We start from the raw sequence: 12,752 nt of genomic DNA, 5'->3' as shown, positions 1-12,752 counted from the left end.
CCCATTTCTTTCACTCCCCCCTCTCCTCAGAAACTCATCTGCAACCTCTTTCTTAAAATAAACAAACAAACAAAAACCCAAAACCAAAAAGAGGCATCTGGAAAAGAATTAACTTGGGACCAGGGCAAATGCAAGGGTAAGGCTTTATGTGTGTCATCCTAATGGCACTCCAAAAATGTGTGCTGAAATTAATATTTCCTTTTTAGGAGCAGAACACTGTGTGCCTTGTATGGATCTGGAAGTGTTTTGCTCCCTCAACTCATCATTGCTGCTGTCTTGCAGCAAGGGTTTTATTCTTGTGCATGGTTTTCAGACCTGATCTCCTTTCACATGCACCATCAGCAGTTTGAAACTCACTCAGGAGAATTCTTTATGAACTTGTGACTTGGCACGTGAAGTTTGGGCTGGTAGTGGGTTGATGCTTTAAAAGGAAGTAGGATTTTTCATGATACCTAAGCATATAAAATTCCACATTGTTTCAAGAGAGAGTTTCTCTTTTTTTTGGTCATATAATTTAGATAATTTCAGTTTTTTAGATACAGCTCTATGTTCAATAAATATAAGCTGTATGTTTTTCATATCACCAAACAGAATAAATACAATGAACAATATACATAGCTTAACAGTTAATAAGTCTATTTCAGTAAGTTGGGTAATTCTGCTCCCTTCCAGGTTCTGACTCATGTCCTTCCCCAGTGTATCTGGTGTCATTTTTCTGAGCACGCATCACTTTGCATTAATTTGGAAAAACACAGTTCTCATGCACTTTCACAAAACCCCTATTACAGACTCTCCAGTGGATGAACTTTTCAGTTATTTTGGGATGCTGTGAAGCCAGAAAACTTGATAATACTTTCTGAAAGGGATAAAATAAAGTTATGTAGAATCTGTTTGCATATTACATGTCATGTCATGTATCATCTTGAAATAGTCATCGTTTTTATTTAATCATGTTAGAATTATGAGCATAGTTGGATTGATTTTTTTTTTTTACTTCTCAATGACTCACAAGAAGGTGTTCAGGGAAATGAATTTTTTCACTCCTTTCATGCAAAAATCCACATAATATTTTGATTTATGTTTGGGGGAATGAAATTTGGATATCTCCATACTCTGGGTTACATATTGTGCTCTCAACTGACTGGAGTGTGATGTGTTTTCAGGCTGTGAAATTTTACTGAAATTGTGTGGAATGTTTTGGTTGGGCTTTGTATGGAAGCAAGCCACCCCAAGAACTGGGATAGAGAGAAAGGAGCCTGGCTCAAACACAAGTCAACTTGTATCTATAAGATCTGAGAAAGGAGGAGAAATTAAAAAAAGGGAAGAGAGAGAGACAGAGAAGCAGGAACTAACAAGCAGACATCTGGGAAGATGGGAGTGGTGGAAAAAATTTAGCAGCAAGGGTTGGAGGTGAAGGAAAGTGTGTAAGTAGGTCAGAACTGTCATGTTGATTAGGAATATTGGAGCAAAGAGGAGTAACGTGCTCAGAAACTGATGGTAAGAGCAGAAGTTGGGTGGGAGGAGAACAGATTTGTTTTATTAAGTCAGTGTAATCAATAGAAAAATAAAAAAGCCTTTCCCACACGATATGTTTTCTTCTCAGGGGCAGCAGCATTTTGCTCACTTCATGGATATTAGGAATTTTTTTAAGGAGATGGTAAATTTGAACAAAGTCTGGTCTATTCACACAGCTGAACTTTCATTCAGGCTGCTGGACATTAAGGCAGAGTAAAGCCTTTCTTGCTTAAAGATCTTTTTGTGAAAGGCATTAAAAATGGGAAAAAAGTAATATTTAAATTTCCCTTGAGTGTGTTGTTAATAAACACAGCAGTGTAAATTTGAACACATTAATCTTTCACAGCTGAAACTTTTAATCCTCTAATAGGTAAATGAGTAAATATTGTGGTATGGAGTCAGCTTCAGATATGAATGTAATCCCAGTTTAATTAAATCCATATAAATATTTAACTGGATCCTTTGCAGTTTAATCAGTTTTGGACCCAGTAGTGCTACATGGTGCATAAAAATCTGGTTGAGAAACTGACTCTAAAATCTACATCCACCCCTAATTTACTTGTACTACTGTATATCAGGTATCTGAGAGTAATCATGTGTTGATGTTGAGAGGCAGAAGAATATGATGCTCCATGGGAGGTGAGAGGTAGAAGCAAAAGGAAAACAGATAGAAGACAGGAAAGCAGAAAATACAGTCTCTCTAGAAAATACAGTCTCTCCAGATTTTTCTGAACTGAAAGTGTGGGGACCAGACTAGTCTTGAGTGGTTTATGTAGGCCAGGCATGTTGCACAGTCAAATATATATATTTCATCAAATATATTTTTCTATTTCAAATTTCAAGAAAAAACATAAAATGTTTACATATCCACAGGAAAAAGGGCATTTGTAGACACATACTATATTAATTCCATACTACTAATTAATCACAAATCAGATAAACTGATGTACTTGGGGAATAAAAAAGACAAGGGTTCAGACAAAGACCTTTTCTATTTCCTTGTAGTCAAAATACCTCCCCCAAGGAGGGCTGCAGAATTAGCTCCTGATGGTTACACATCCTCCCTCACACAGCAGTACTCAGCATAACTTTGGTCAACAAGCTTAGATAAAAAAATGAGAGGCTTTCATTAGATAACATGACTTCTGCTAATTCTCTGTATTATTCTCTTGTAGGATGTTTGCCATCCCTAGGGCACAGAATTAGTTATCACCATGAGGAAGGGCTCAGTTGTGATATAAGTTCCAAGGAATTCCTTTAATTTCAGTTTACTAGCACATATTTACACTATGATAAAGATAATTCAGGGAAGACATCAGTAATGTCTCTGTGTCTCAGAGATATCAGCTCAGCTTGGTAAAATACCATAGATACAACAAACTGCACAAGTAGTTTTGATGTCCCCAGGTCTGCCAGGGTTATCTCAAGCAGAGTTTGATATTCTGAGGCACAGGACTATAGCTCTGTGTGAGAAAGTGCAAAAAGATAGATAAATTAACCATAAGAAAAGGTTTACAAAAACATGGTCTGCTCAAATATGATATTGTTGAGGGCCTGATCGTGAAATAGATGTATATTTTCTGAAATCCTTGTGGTTTAATTCTCTCTTGACTCCAGAGGGGCTGCTAGCATGAGCTCAGTCTGGCTTCTTGGCAGCTGAGCAATAGGGATGAGGCAACAGTAAAATGGCAGTGTTCCTTTAACTCTCCATATCCTCCAAACATCCAGCTGGGATGAAGGTCCAGAGTCACTGGGTGGCTGATCAGTGTCTTAAAGTTTCTGGGAAGGAATGGGATTTTGATCACAGAACTTCTGTTTCCAGCAGCTGAATATATTTGTGCTTAATGAGCTCGTGTTTCAGTTCCTTCCCTGTTTTTCCTCTCTGGCCAGCTCCCTTGTGGGGCTGGATGAGTGGCTGCAGGCAGATAAAGCTTTCCCAAAGCACTGTAATTGCCCTAAACAGACGTTTTGTTACAGAGGGTCTTCTGTCAGGATCTGTGCTCAGATAAATTGACAGGAATCCAGAGTGAGTGTAGTGAATATAATTTGGTTATTGAGAAGAATGGCAGCTGTGTGTGATGCATACAAAACACTAATTTGTGCCAGCCTACATTTTGTTGAAGGATGCTGGGGTCTAATGGAAGAGGAAGTTTCTTTCTCCTCTTTTGAAGACATTGCAGACTTGCTTTAGCTGGCTGGTTGTTCAATTACCTGTGAGGGGAAAAAACCCACACAGAATTTAAATTACATAAAAAAGACTTTTGAGTGAGGAAATTAGAATTTTCTTCCAGCAAGTAACTTGAGAAGTTGGAGGAGCTTTAGTTAAATAATTCCTTGTTGATCTGGAAGAAATTGAATACTTCTCTTTAAAGTGAGTGATGCTTGTGATATTAATGACGCTTTCTATTTTTAGAGAATCATCCTTTGAAACTGTATTTAAATGATCAGCTTAAGGCCTGAATAGGTTGCAGCAAAATTGATGCAAATTTCTGAAGTATTTTCTGAAGTATTTTCTGAGTGCTGCTGGCTCTGTACACTTATTAGTTTACTGACTAACATGATTATGTACTTTAAGCAGTGGGTGCATGTGGGATTGTCACAACTTAGATAATGGGGTTAGTTTACAGAGAGGATGCAAGTTAAGCAAGATATAATTTTTAACTAACTTTAAAGTTACAGAGTCTGAACTTTGGTTGTCTGGTGTGATTGCTTATATGCATGACTAGTTCCTACATAGAGTGGCCAATGATGATTATATTTACTTTGTGTAGTAGTAAGTGCTATCACAAAGCACCATCTCTTATGGCCCTGAGTGAGGTAAATGTAACTCAGCTGTTCCTCATGTTGGGAAAATCTAGATTTTGTTTCAGCTGTGGTGCAGGGATGTGACAGAATACAGTTATTTGTTTAGATTTTAAATGGATTTAATCTGAGTGTGAATAAGGAAGTATATGTCCTAACCAAAATGGACCTGGTGTGAGCACAAAGCACACACCATCCAAGGAGGGCCCTGATGATGATGTTGATATTCTGCATTAAGCAGAAGCCCTGATGTGATAAACTCCCTAAAGAGGCTCATTTCAGCTTCCAGACCCAAGTTTAGAGAAGTGGCTTATCTCCAAGAGGAAGCTATGTCTGCTGTATAGCTCCTCAATGTCCAAGAAAACTTTACACTTAGAGAACAGGCTGACAGAAGTTGTGGCAAGCCACTGAGTCTTAATTTAAAGTTTACACTTGTTAAATGCTTCTTGATGTGCTGCTTTGAATGTAGCATGGACCAAAAGCTTTTTCTTTGGAAGCAGCCACTAGAACAACATGGGATGTCCTAGCTGATGTTGTTAGCAAATTTCTGAAAAGATTTCAGAAATCTTACCTGCAGACTTTGGAGCTTGGTCAAGCACTGGAACAGGCTGCCCAGGAAAGTGATGGAATCACTGCCCCAGAAGTGTTCAAAAATGTACAGTTGTGAAGGACCTGGCAATGTTGGGTTAATGGTTGGACTCGATGACTTTAGAGGTCTTTCCCAACCTTAATGATTCTGTGGTTCTATGAACTAGGGCACTTTGTTTTCCAGCTAGGAGATAGACTCAGTCATTGCTGTGTGTATTCCCCCAAACTGTTTCTGCTCTAAGGTCTGTTATCTGATGTTTTGAAAACAAATTAAATTGTAGGAAGGCAGCATTAAATAGTGGAAATGAATCTGACAACAACAAGAAGGCAGCTGGTGGATTGGCAGAACTGTATGTAGGTGCTGAAAGTGTTAAACCATCTGTTTTCTCTTCTTTAGCTGCATTTTCTCTTTGTGAGGAAGTTTGACAACATGGACTAATCGAGGCCTTTGTGTTGAATCACTGCCTGGAAAAGCCTTATCTTGAGCTGAAGAGTAGCTGTCTAAATTAGGTGCCAGAATTTCAACATTGATGGAAAGAATCCAAACTTATGAAGCTGCTGTGCCACAGCCCAATGAGTTTAGCTGAGCAATTCTCTTGGAATGTCCTTTTTCTTTTTTTTTTTTTTTCTTTTTTTTTTTAATTTTCTCCACAGCAATCTCAATTCCAAAGCTTTTCCTTCCTTCTGGACTCTTAAATCATATCCTTGGGGAATTAAGAGCTCAGAAGTCTGACTTGGTGGAGTTTTAACAGTAGGTGGCAGTGGACAGCAAATCTAACCCAGCTGCCCTCCTGTACCTCTTCTGTTGCGGCTGCTCACTTGATTTATGTCAAACACCTTCTGAAATTACTGCCTTGGAAGCAGTCTAAGAAACATATTCAGCTTTTTGCTGAAGAATTGAAGGGTTTATTAAAACCAACCGAAAGGTAAAGTTTTTTGGTTTTTTTTTTTCCCCTTTAAATACTTATGAGTTCTTGCAAAAGGAATGTCACCTGCTAATCCTCCAAATTTTTGTCAGGACTGTAAAAGGGGACTTGTCTGGTCTGCAAGAGGTTCTGGGCAGTCTGATAGAGCAGAGGATGTGAAGTTACTATTAAAATTGCTTGGATACAGCACAGAAGGAATTATGTGGAGTTTTTGAGTTCTAAGTAGTGTGCTGAGAGCATGAAATACAGCAGGGTTTTTCCAGCCCTGTCCTACAGATCCCATTGTATGGGAAGACTAATGACAAGAAGAGATGATGTTGTTTATTTCTAATGATTATCATTACCAATAATGTCTGTAATGTCTCTGCTACTGCAGGTTTCTGTGCTTCAGATCAAGCTGATCTCCTCTGGAAAGAATAATAATTCTGCTACATTTCTGTTTAGTGGTTTTGTGGACTTTTTTTTCCTTTTCTTGGATAATTTTCAAGCCATTCTAGGAGTATGAACTTCCCTTGAGCTGGTGTAGGGGGATACAGTATGGGTAAATGAAGGTGGTATAGAAGGTAATCTTACCCCCCAATGAGTTGCAGCTGGACCAATTACTAAAGATTAGAAGCAGGCCTGACCTTAACAGGCCACAGCTGTGGCCAATAAGAACCAGTGGTATAAAAGAGTGGATTGGTGGGGGCTGCAGTCAGATGGCTGCTGCAAGGACCAGGAACAGTCAGTGTTTGGAGGAGCTGCCTGTGAGGAGCATCAAGGAGGTATGGAGCTCTGGGGATATGAAATCCTTATGCTGTAATGATGTTAGAACTCCTGCTAAGACAACAAGCTGATTCCTTATGAAGACTGACCTAGAAGAAAGACTAGATGGAGTTAAAGAATAGAGCAGGTATTTATTAAAAGGCCTCAATGGATCCACCTTGGGCAGCACAAAAGCCCACCCAGGGCTATACCCCAGATGAATCCAAAATGGACAAGCAGTCATGAGGTCTCTCACTTTTATGAGTTCTGGTCCATTTGCATATTGGAATTAATTATCTAATTACAGCTCCAGCCCGTGAAGTCCCATCCTTTTTGTTTTTCTCTCTTCATTCTGCCCTTGTTTTATGCTCTTGGGCCTGGGATTTGGATCATTTTTCCTTGGTCCCAAGCTAGAGAAGGAATTGTTTTGTCTACCTACTCTGTGAAGAGAGCTTACTGTCCCCTAATATGAAGCTCAGAACTACACACTAAAACAGGACAGAATCTGAAAAATATAAAAGCTAAAACCTGAAGCATCAGAACCTTTGCTGTGATCACTTCTAGGGATCTGCATGTGGCCTTAGTCAAATGCAGCATGCTCTGCTTAGGCCACCAAAGGAAGTGGGAGCCAGGGAAGAAGTGCAGAGCTCCAGCTGTCCATGCCTTTGGCTCCAGATCCTGTGGATCTTCTCTTCCTTTTTCTGACAGCTCTCTGTAGGCAGGACTGGGAACTGCTGCCCCTTGCCAATGCTCCTGTGCATGACTCAGTTATCTCCAACTGCTGACACTCTGGAGGTTGAACCTGTGGTCAGAAACCCTCCCATATTTCTGCCCTCTCTGGGGGAACCATCATCTCTCTGCTGATAAACCAAAATGTCTGTCCTGGAATTAATAGCCTGTTGTGAGAAATTCATGCCATGCTTCTCTAGTGAAATCATGTCTGAGTAGCTGTGAGAGGCAGGAATGAGAGGTGCTGTAGGGAGGGCAAGCAGTGCTGCTGAGATAGGCATGGGTACAAGTGGTTTTACCTGCAAACCTGGCCAGCACTCTCCCCTCTGCTGGAGAGGAGCTGGGATCTTCAGTGCGAGGCCAGATGGCATTGAGAGCCCTCATTGCAGTGTATGAGTCACAGAGCCTGCACAGAACTGGAAATAAATACCTGTGCACCCCTTGGAGCTTCATTTCCTTAGCAGGGATGGAGTTCTGTGTGAAAGATGTCCAAGTTAAACTTGAGCCAAAAGAGACTTCTGTGGATTGGCCTGCAAGAAGCTTATGTTAGCAAAATGTGGCTACCTCACACACACACTCATCTGAAACACCTTTTCTGCTTGATTTTTACCTAAGCATTTCCAGGTTTATTTTTCAGGCTTAAAATTGTTATTTTAATATTCAAATTATTAGAATTATTTGTGTCTGTATTTAGGAGTACATTTAAAGATCACACTCCTGATTTTATCCCTTATCAGCTACTTGCTTCTGAAAATTCAGCAGGGATTTGCAGAATCCTTAGCTGGAGTGTGTCCAAAGAAGGACAACAAAGCTGGTGAAGGGTCTGGAGCACCAAGGCTTCTGAGGTGGGACTGGGGGGTGTTTAGCCTGGAGAAAAGGATAATCAGGGAGACCTCATTGTGCTCTACAGCTCCCTGAAAGGAGTTTGTAGCCAGGTGGGAGTCAGTCTTTTCTCCCAAGTAACAAGTGAGAGGGTAAGAGGACAAGGCCTCAAGTTGCACCAGGAGAGGCTTAGATGGGGTATTAGGAAAAATGTCTTTACTGAAATGTCTTAACTCAAAGGTTGCCCGGGGAAGTGAGGGAGTCACCCTGACTAGCAGTGTTTGGAGGACATGGATATCAGGTGCTCAGGGATGTGGTTTAGTGGCAAACGTGGCACTGTTGGGTTAATGATTGAACTTGGTGATCTTCCAAACTCAGTGATTCTACTACTCTGCGATTTTAAGAATTTCAGTTCTCTGTTGCCGCTTGCTTTGACCTGTAACATTTTTATCCTGTAATATAAATCTAAAGTCTGAGTTTCAAAAATTCTAGCAAATGAAAACTTTGGCTTTCATAAATGGCTTTGTAAACCTCCTGTGTGTAGGCTGATCCATGCATGCGGGCACTGGAGAAGCGAATAGGGAAAGAGCTGGAATTCACAGATCCCGCTCAGCCGGGGGGGAATACCCGCGGGGTTTGGGAGCAGCAGTGCGGCTCTGTGCCCGCGGTCCGTCCGAGGCAGCAGCCCCAGGGAAACGCGCGTTTTCCGCCGGGATAAGCGGGGGAGCCGCTGCCCGGGACGCGGCCGGGGCGGGGCCGTGACGTCACGACGTTGCCAGGAGACACCGCGCTGTGTTCGTGAGGCGCCCAATGGGCGCCCGAGGAGGTGACGTCATGCCGGGGCGGCGCCTCCTCATTGGCCGGCCGTGGTGCGTGGGCGAGGACCGCGCGGAGTGGGGGGCATGCGGGAGCGGCCCCGGGATCGGGACAAGCACGGCCGGGCTCGGCCGGGGTTTTATCCCTCCTGCAGCAATATTGTATCAAACAGTGCTTGCCTACCACCTGGGAGTTCCTGGGGAAAGGGGCTCTCAAAGCTCCTTTAATGCTCTCAAAGTTTCTTTACTGCTTTAAAAAAATAGATGTTTGTATACAAATTAGGTTCGTGTTTTGCTCTTCCTTCATCGGGGAACTTCTAATCCCCTCCGCTTTTATCCTGCTTAATTGCTGCGATGATTTTAATACGAGTAGGAAAAAGAGAGGGGGCTGGTTTTCCTGGCCAGAGAGCCCTGTAACGGTGCCGATTGAATATACTTTTTTTTTTCTAAGCCTTTCGTGAGCTTCTGAAGTGATGCTAGCAAAGTGCCTGGGTTTGAAATGGGTGTCCTGCACACTGCCCCAAAGAAGGGAGAACTTTTTCCCCCCACCTCTTAAGTGGGTGCAAAAGATTCGTTCGGATGTTTTTGGACAGCCCAACTAAGACTTTGTCATCTCAGTGAGGTCTGACTTGATCGGCTCACCAGGTCCAACCAAAAATAACAAAAAAAAAATAAAACGTGCCTCGGGCAGGGATGCTCCATTGACTGCGTACATGAGGAGCTAAAAGGGTCCGTCTGAGGCACAGGGATGGCAGGGGCTCGCAGATCAGGTTAGGGAAGGCTCTGCTGTGACCTTGGCCGGTGGCTTTCACCCCCGCTGCTGATCCCTGCCCTCGGTGGGGCCCCGAAACCCGCGCGTTCCGGAGCGGCGTGCGGGAGGAGGTGACCCCGTGGGGGCTCCCAGGGATCTCGGCTGGTCACAGCCCCCGCGGAGTGCCGAGCCTCGGGAGCTCTGACCTCCCTCGTGGAGCTCCGGGCCGGCGGGGGCAGGAGGTGGGCCGGCCCCTCCCGGGGGTGGGCGGCGGGCGGGGCGCGGCGGCTCCTCCTCGCCGGGCCGGGGTTAGTTTCGGAGCGGAGCCGGGGGTGGAGGCGGCCGTGGGAGAGCGGCTCCCGGTGGGAACAAAGCGGAGGGCAGGCGGTGAGGCTGGGCCGAGCCGGGTGCCTACCGCAACAGGTCGTCCCGGCGGCAGCAGCAGCGCAGCCACTCCGCCCCCCGGGCCGCCGCTCCCCGCTCCGGGTGGCGGGGCCGGCACCGGCCGCCCTCATGCGGTTCGGCTCCAAGATGATGCCGGTGAGTCCCGGGCCGCGGCGAGCGGAAAGTTGGAGCGGGGCAGCGGGAGGGAAAATGGATCCTGCGGCCGTGGAGGGGGGCGGGAGGCGACTCTCCTTCCCTCCGGCATTCCCTGCCCGCCTTCCCCCTCTCCGTCCGGGCTCTGCGGCCGCGCAGGGGCTTCCCCTCCCCCTCCCAGGTTTTCCTTTTCTTCCTCTTTTCACGCCGGGATCAACTTGTTAGACGGGCCCGCTGGAGCCGAGCCAGGGCCGGGGGGGCCGCGGGGCCCCGGCAGCAGCGCGGGGCCGAGGGGGGCCCGCAGCGCCCGGGGCTTTTCCTTCGCCCCGCTGCTGGGGGATACGGCTGGGATAAGGCTTCCTCGCCCTCCCGCGGGCTACTGGGCACTTCGTCTGGATCCTGCTTTCTTCTTTTTCTTTTTTTGTTTGGTCGGTTGGGTGAGTTTTTTAAATTTGTTTTTAATGGTACGAAGTTCTTAAAGTTGGTTTGAGCCGTGCTGCTTCTGGGGGTTTGGGTGGCTTTGCCTGGCAGTGCCCGGGCTGCCAGAGGAAGATGGTGCCCGCGTTGTTTGCGGTTCAGAGTGCCTGCAGCTCCCGGGGCAGGTAGTCCCGACCTCGGCCGGCAGAGTTTCGGGAGCTGTTGGCGGCGGTGTGTGCTAAACCTGCCCGGCTCTGGGAGGTGTCTCTGTTCTAACACTTTCAAAGGGCACACGGAGCACCGCCTCCTCCAAGGAGTTTTACCATAAATTTTAAAACTGCACCGTTTTTTTCAGTTGCAGTTGGATGAAAGCAAAGCCCGGCAGTTTTTCCTTAGTTTCCAGCGGAATATATGGAAAAGCAGTGACGTAAAATAGTTTCCTTTGAAGGTACACCTGCAGGGATGCCCCGTGAAATCCATATTCTGTTGTTCTGATAGACTGGAGTATGTCCAGAAAATCCTGACAAGCTTAATACCTATTTAGTCCGAGCTGAGGGTGCTTTCAAGTGCTCTCTGTGCCGTCCTCCCCCGGGCGATGTGGCCTGTCTTACCGAGTAGCTTTGCACGCATAGGTGGTTCTTTCAACAGCATTCTTGTATTAAAGATTATTTCTAGTTTAACTCTTCAAGGAACTGACTGAAGTAATCAAAAAAGGAGCTGTACTGAGAGGTGAAACTGGGAATCCATGCTGGAAGGATGTGGGTGTTTCAGGGAAGCTTGTTTTGCTATAGGTGTGAGGTTCTTCCTCTGCAATTAGGAGGAAATAATGAGTGATAATTTGATCTCGCCGAGCACTAGAGAAGGCTGGGTGACGATTGCTCTAGCTAATGAGCGAGGAACAGACAGAATATGAACCCATCTAGATTAAATAGCCAATGTGTTGTGCAACAGTGGTGTTGTCTGCCTGTAAAAACAGAAAAAACAAGCAGTAAATATAATAAGGTGTTGATTCAATCCATGTCAAAACTGAGCTAGGTAAGCGCCCTCATATATCACTGAAATCTTCAAGAGATACTGTTGCTGGTGAGTTCCTTGTCACTGAGTTCAAATAAAGGAGAAAACAAACAGGTGCAGATTATCCCATCAGCATTTGCAGGTGACAAGTTCCAGAGTATGCATTGCCCCGGTGGCTCCGACTTCTTTTTGGTTGATGACTCAACTCATTGGGGATTCTGGTTTTTCACACGTAAATAAAGGGATGAAAACGGCCTTTACACATTGTGTTTACTGCGAATAATGAAAGGATTGTGAAGGTTGAAAGTGGCTTAAGGAATAAAAATATAAGTATTTTGAGTATTAGAACTTTTAATTCAGCTTAGAAAGCTTTTCTTCAGATTTCCTCATTGTCTTTTAGGTAATAATAATAATAAAAAAAACCCCTCAATTATTTTTTCACAAAAAAGTTAAAAGTTTGAGGTGGGCAGAGAAGGAGGGAGTGAACAGGACATGAGGGCTCTTTTATTTGTTCAGTAGTGCAGTGTTCATAACTTCAGTATCTTCTTCACTGTTTGAATGAGAAGTAGTAGGCTGGCCCTAAACCATCTACAAAACGTTTTGTTTCTTAAAAGTTTAAGATGTCTTCTTCTTTTCCCCACCTAAATTCATCTGTATATGATTTTTAACTCTCAGCTCCAGGTCCATCTCCTGTGCTCCAGAAGAGAGCGTGGGCAAAGGAGTAAACAACACAGTTTGTTCCCCAAGTGGGAAATGCAGGCAACGTGAGCCCAGCCAGGAATTCACCTCTGAGCAGCTGCCAGGGAAAAGCTGGGAAATTGCTGTAGCAGCATAACTACTCATGCTCTTGGGAGACTACCCTGAATTGGGAATGTTTTCCTTGTGGTAATGACAGATAGGAGCTCAAATGCTGCTGTAACCATATGTCAGGGCAGTGGGATTGAAAGCCTGCACGAGGGTGTGCTAAGAAGTAATTTGTGTGTAGCTGTACTGATGAAGGTAATAACAGGGTTAATGCTGGCAAGCTGTGTGAGGTTGTCTCACCTTTCATCTGTGAAGGCTTGTGGGAGTGTGACTGGTACTGTTAAGCAG

The 12,752-nt window shown here is 44.5% G+C and overlaps 1 protein-coding gene across 2 annotated transcripts in view; it reads left to right on the top strand.

Moving 5' to 3' along the window:
- Positions 1–10,033: 10,033 nt before the first annotated feature.
- Positions 10,034–12,752, top strand: part of TP53BP2 (tumor protein p53 binding protein 2) — a 56,127-nt gene continuing 53,408 nt past the window's right edge. Inside the window, exon 1 of one of the 2 annotated variants that reach the window (XM_050972194.1) lies at positions 10,034–10,232. In XM_050972194.1, coding sequence (XP_050828151.1) covers positions 10,206–10,232 — 27 coding nt within the window. In that variant the 5' untranslated portion in view covers positions 10,034–10,205. The remainder of the gene's footprint in view (positions 10,233–12,752) is intronic. The other variant, XM_050972193.1, reaches the window with a different exon arrangement.

Source organism: Serinus canaria, chromosome 3 (assembly GCF_022539315.1).
Source record: "Serinus canaria isolate serCan28SL12 chromosome 3, serCan2020, whole genome shotgun sequence".
Classification (NCBI taxonomy): Eukaryota; Metazoa; Chordata; class Aves; order Passeriformes; family Fringillidae; genus Serinus; species Serinus canaria.
Note: the sequence above shows the minus strand (reverse complement) of the source record. Positions and strands in the feature narration are given on the sequence as shown.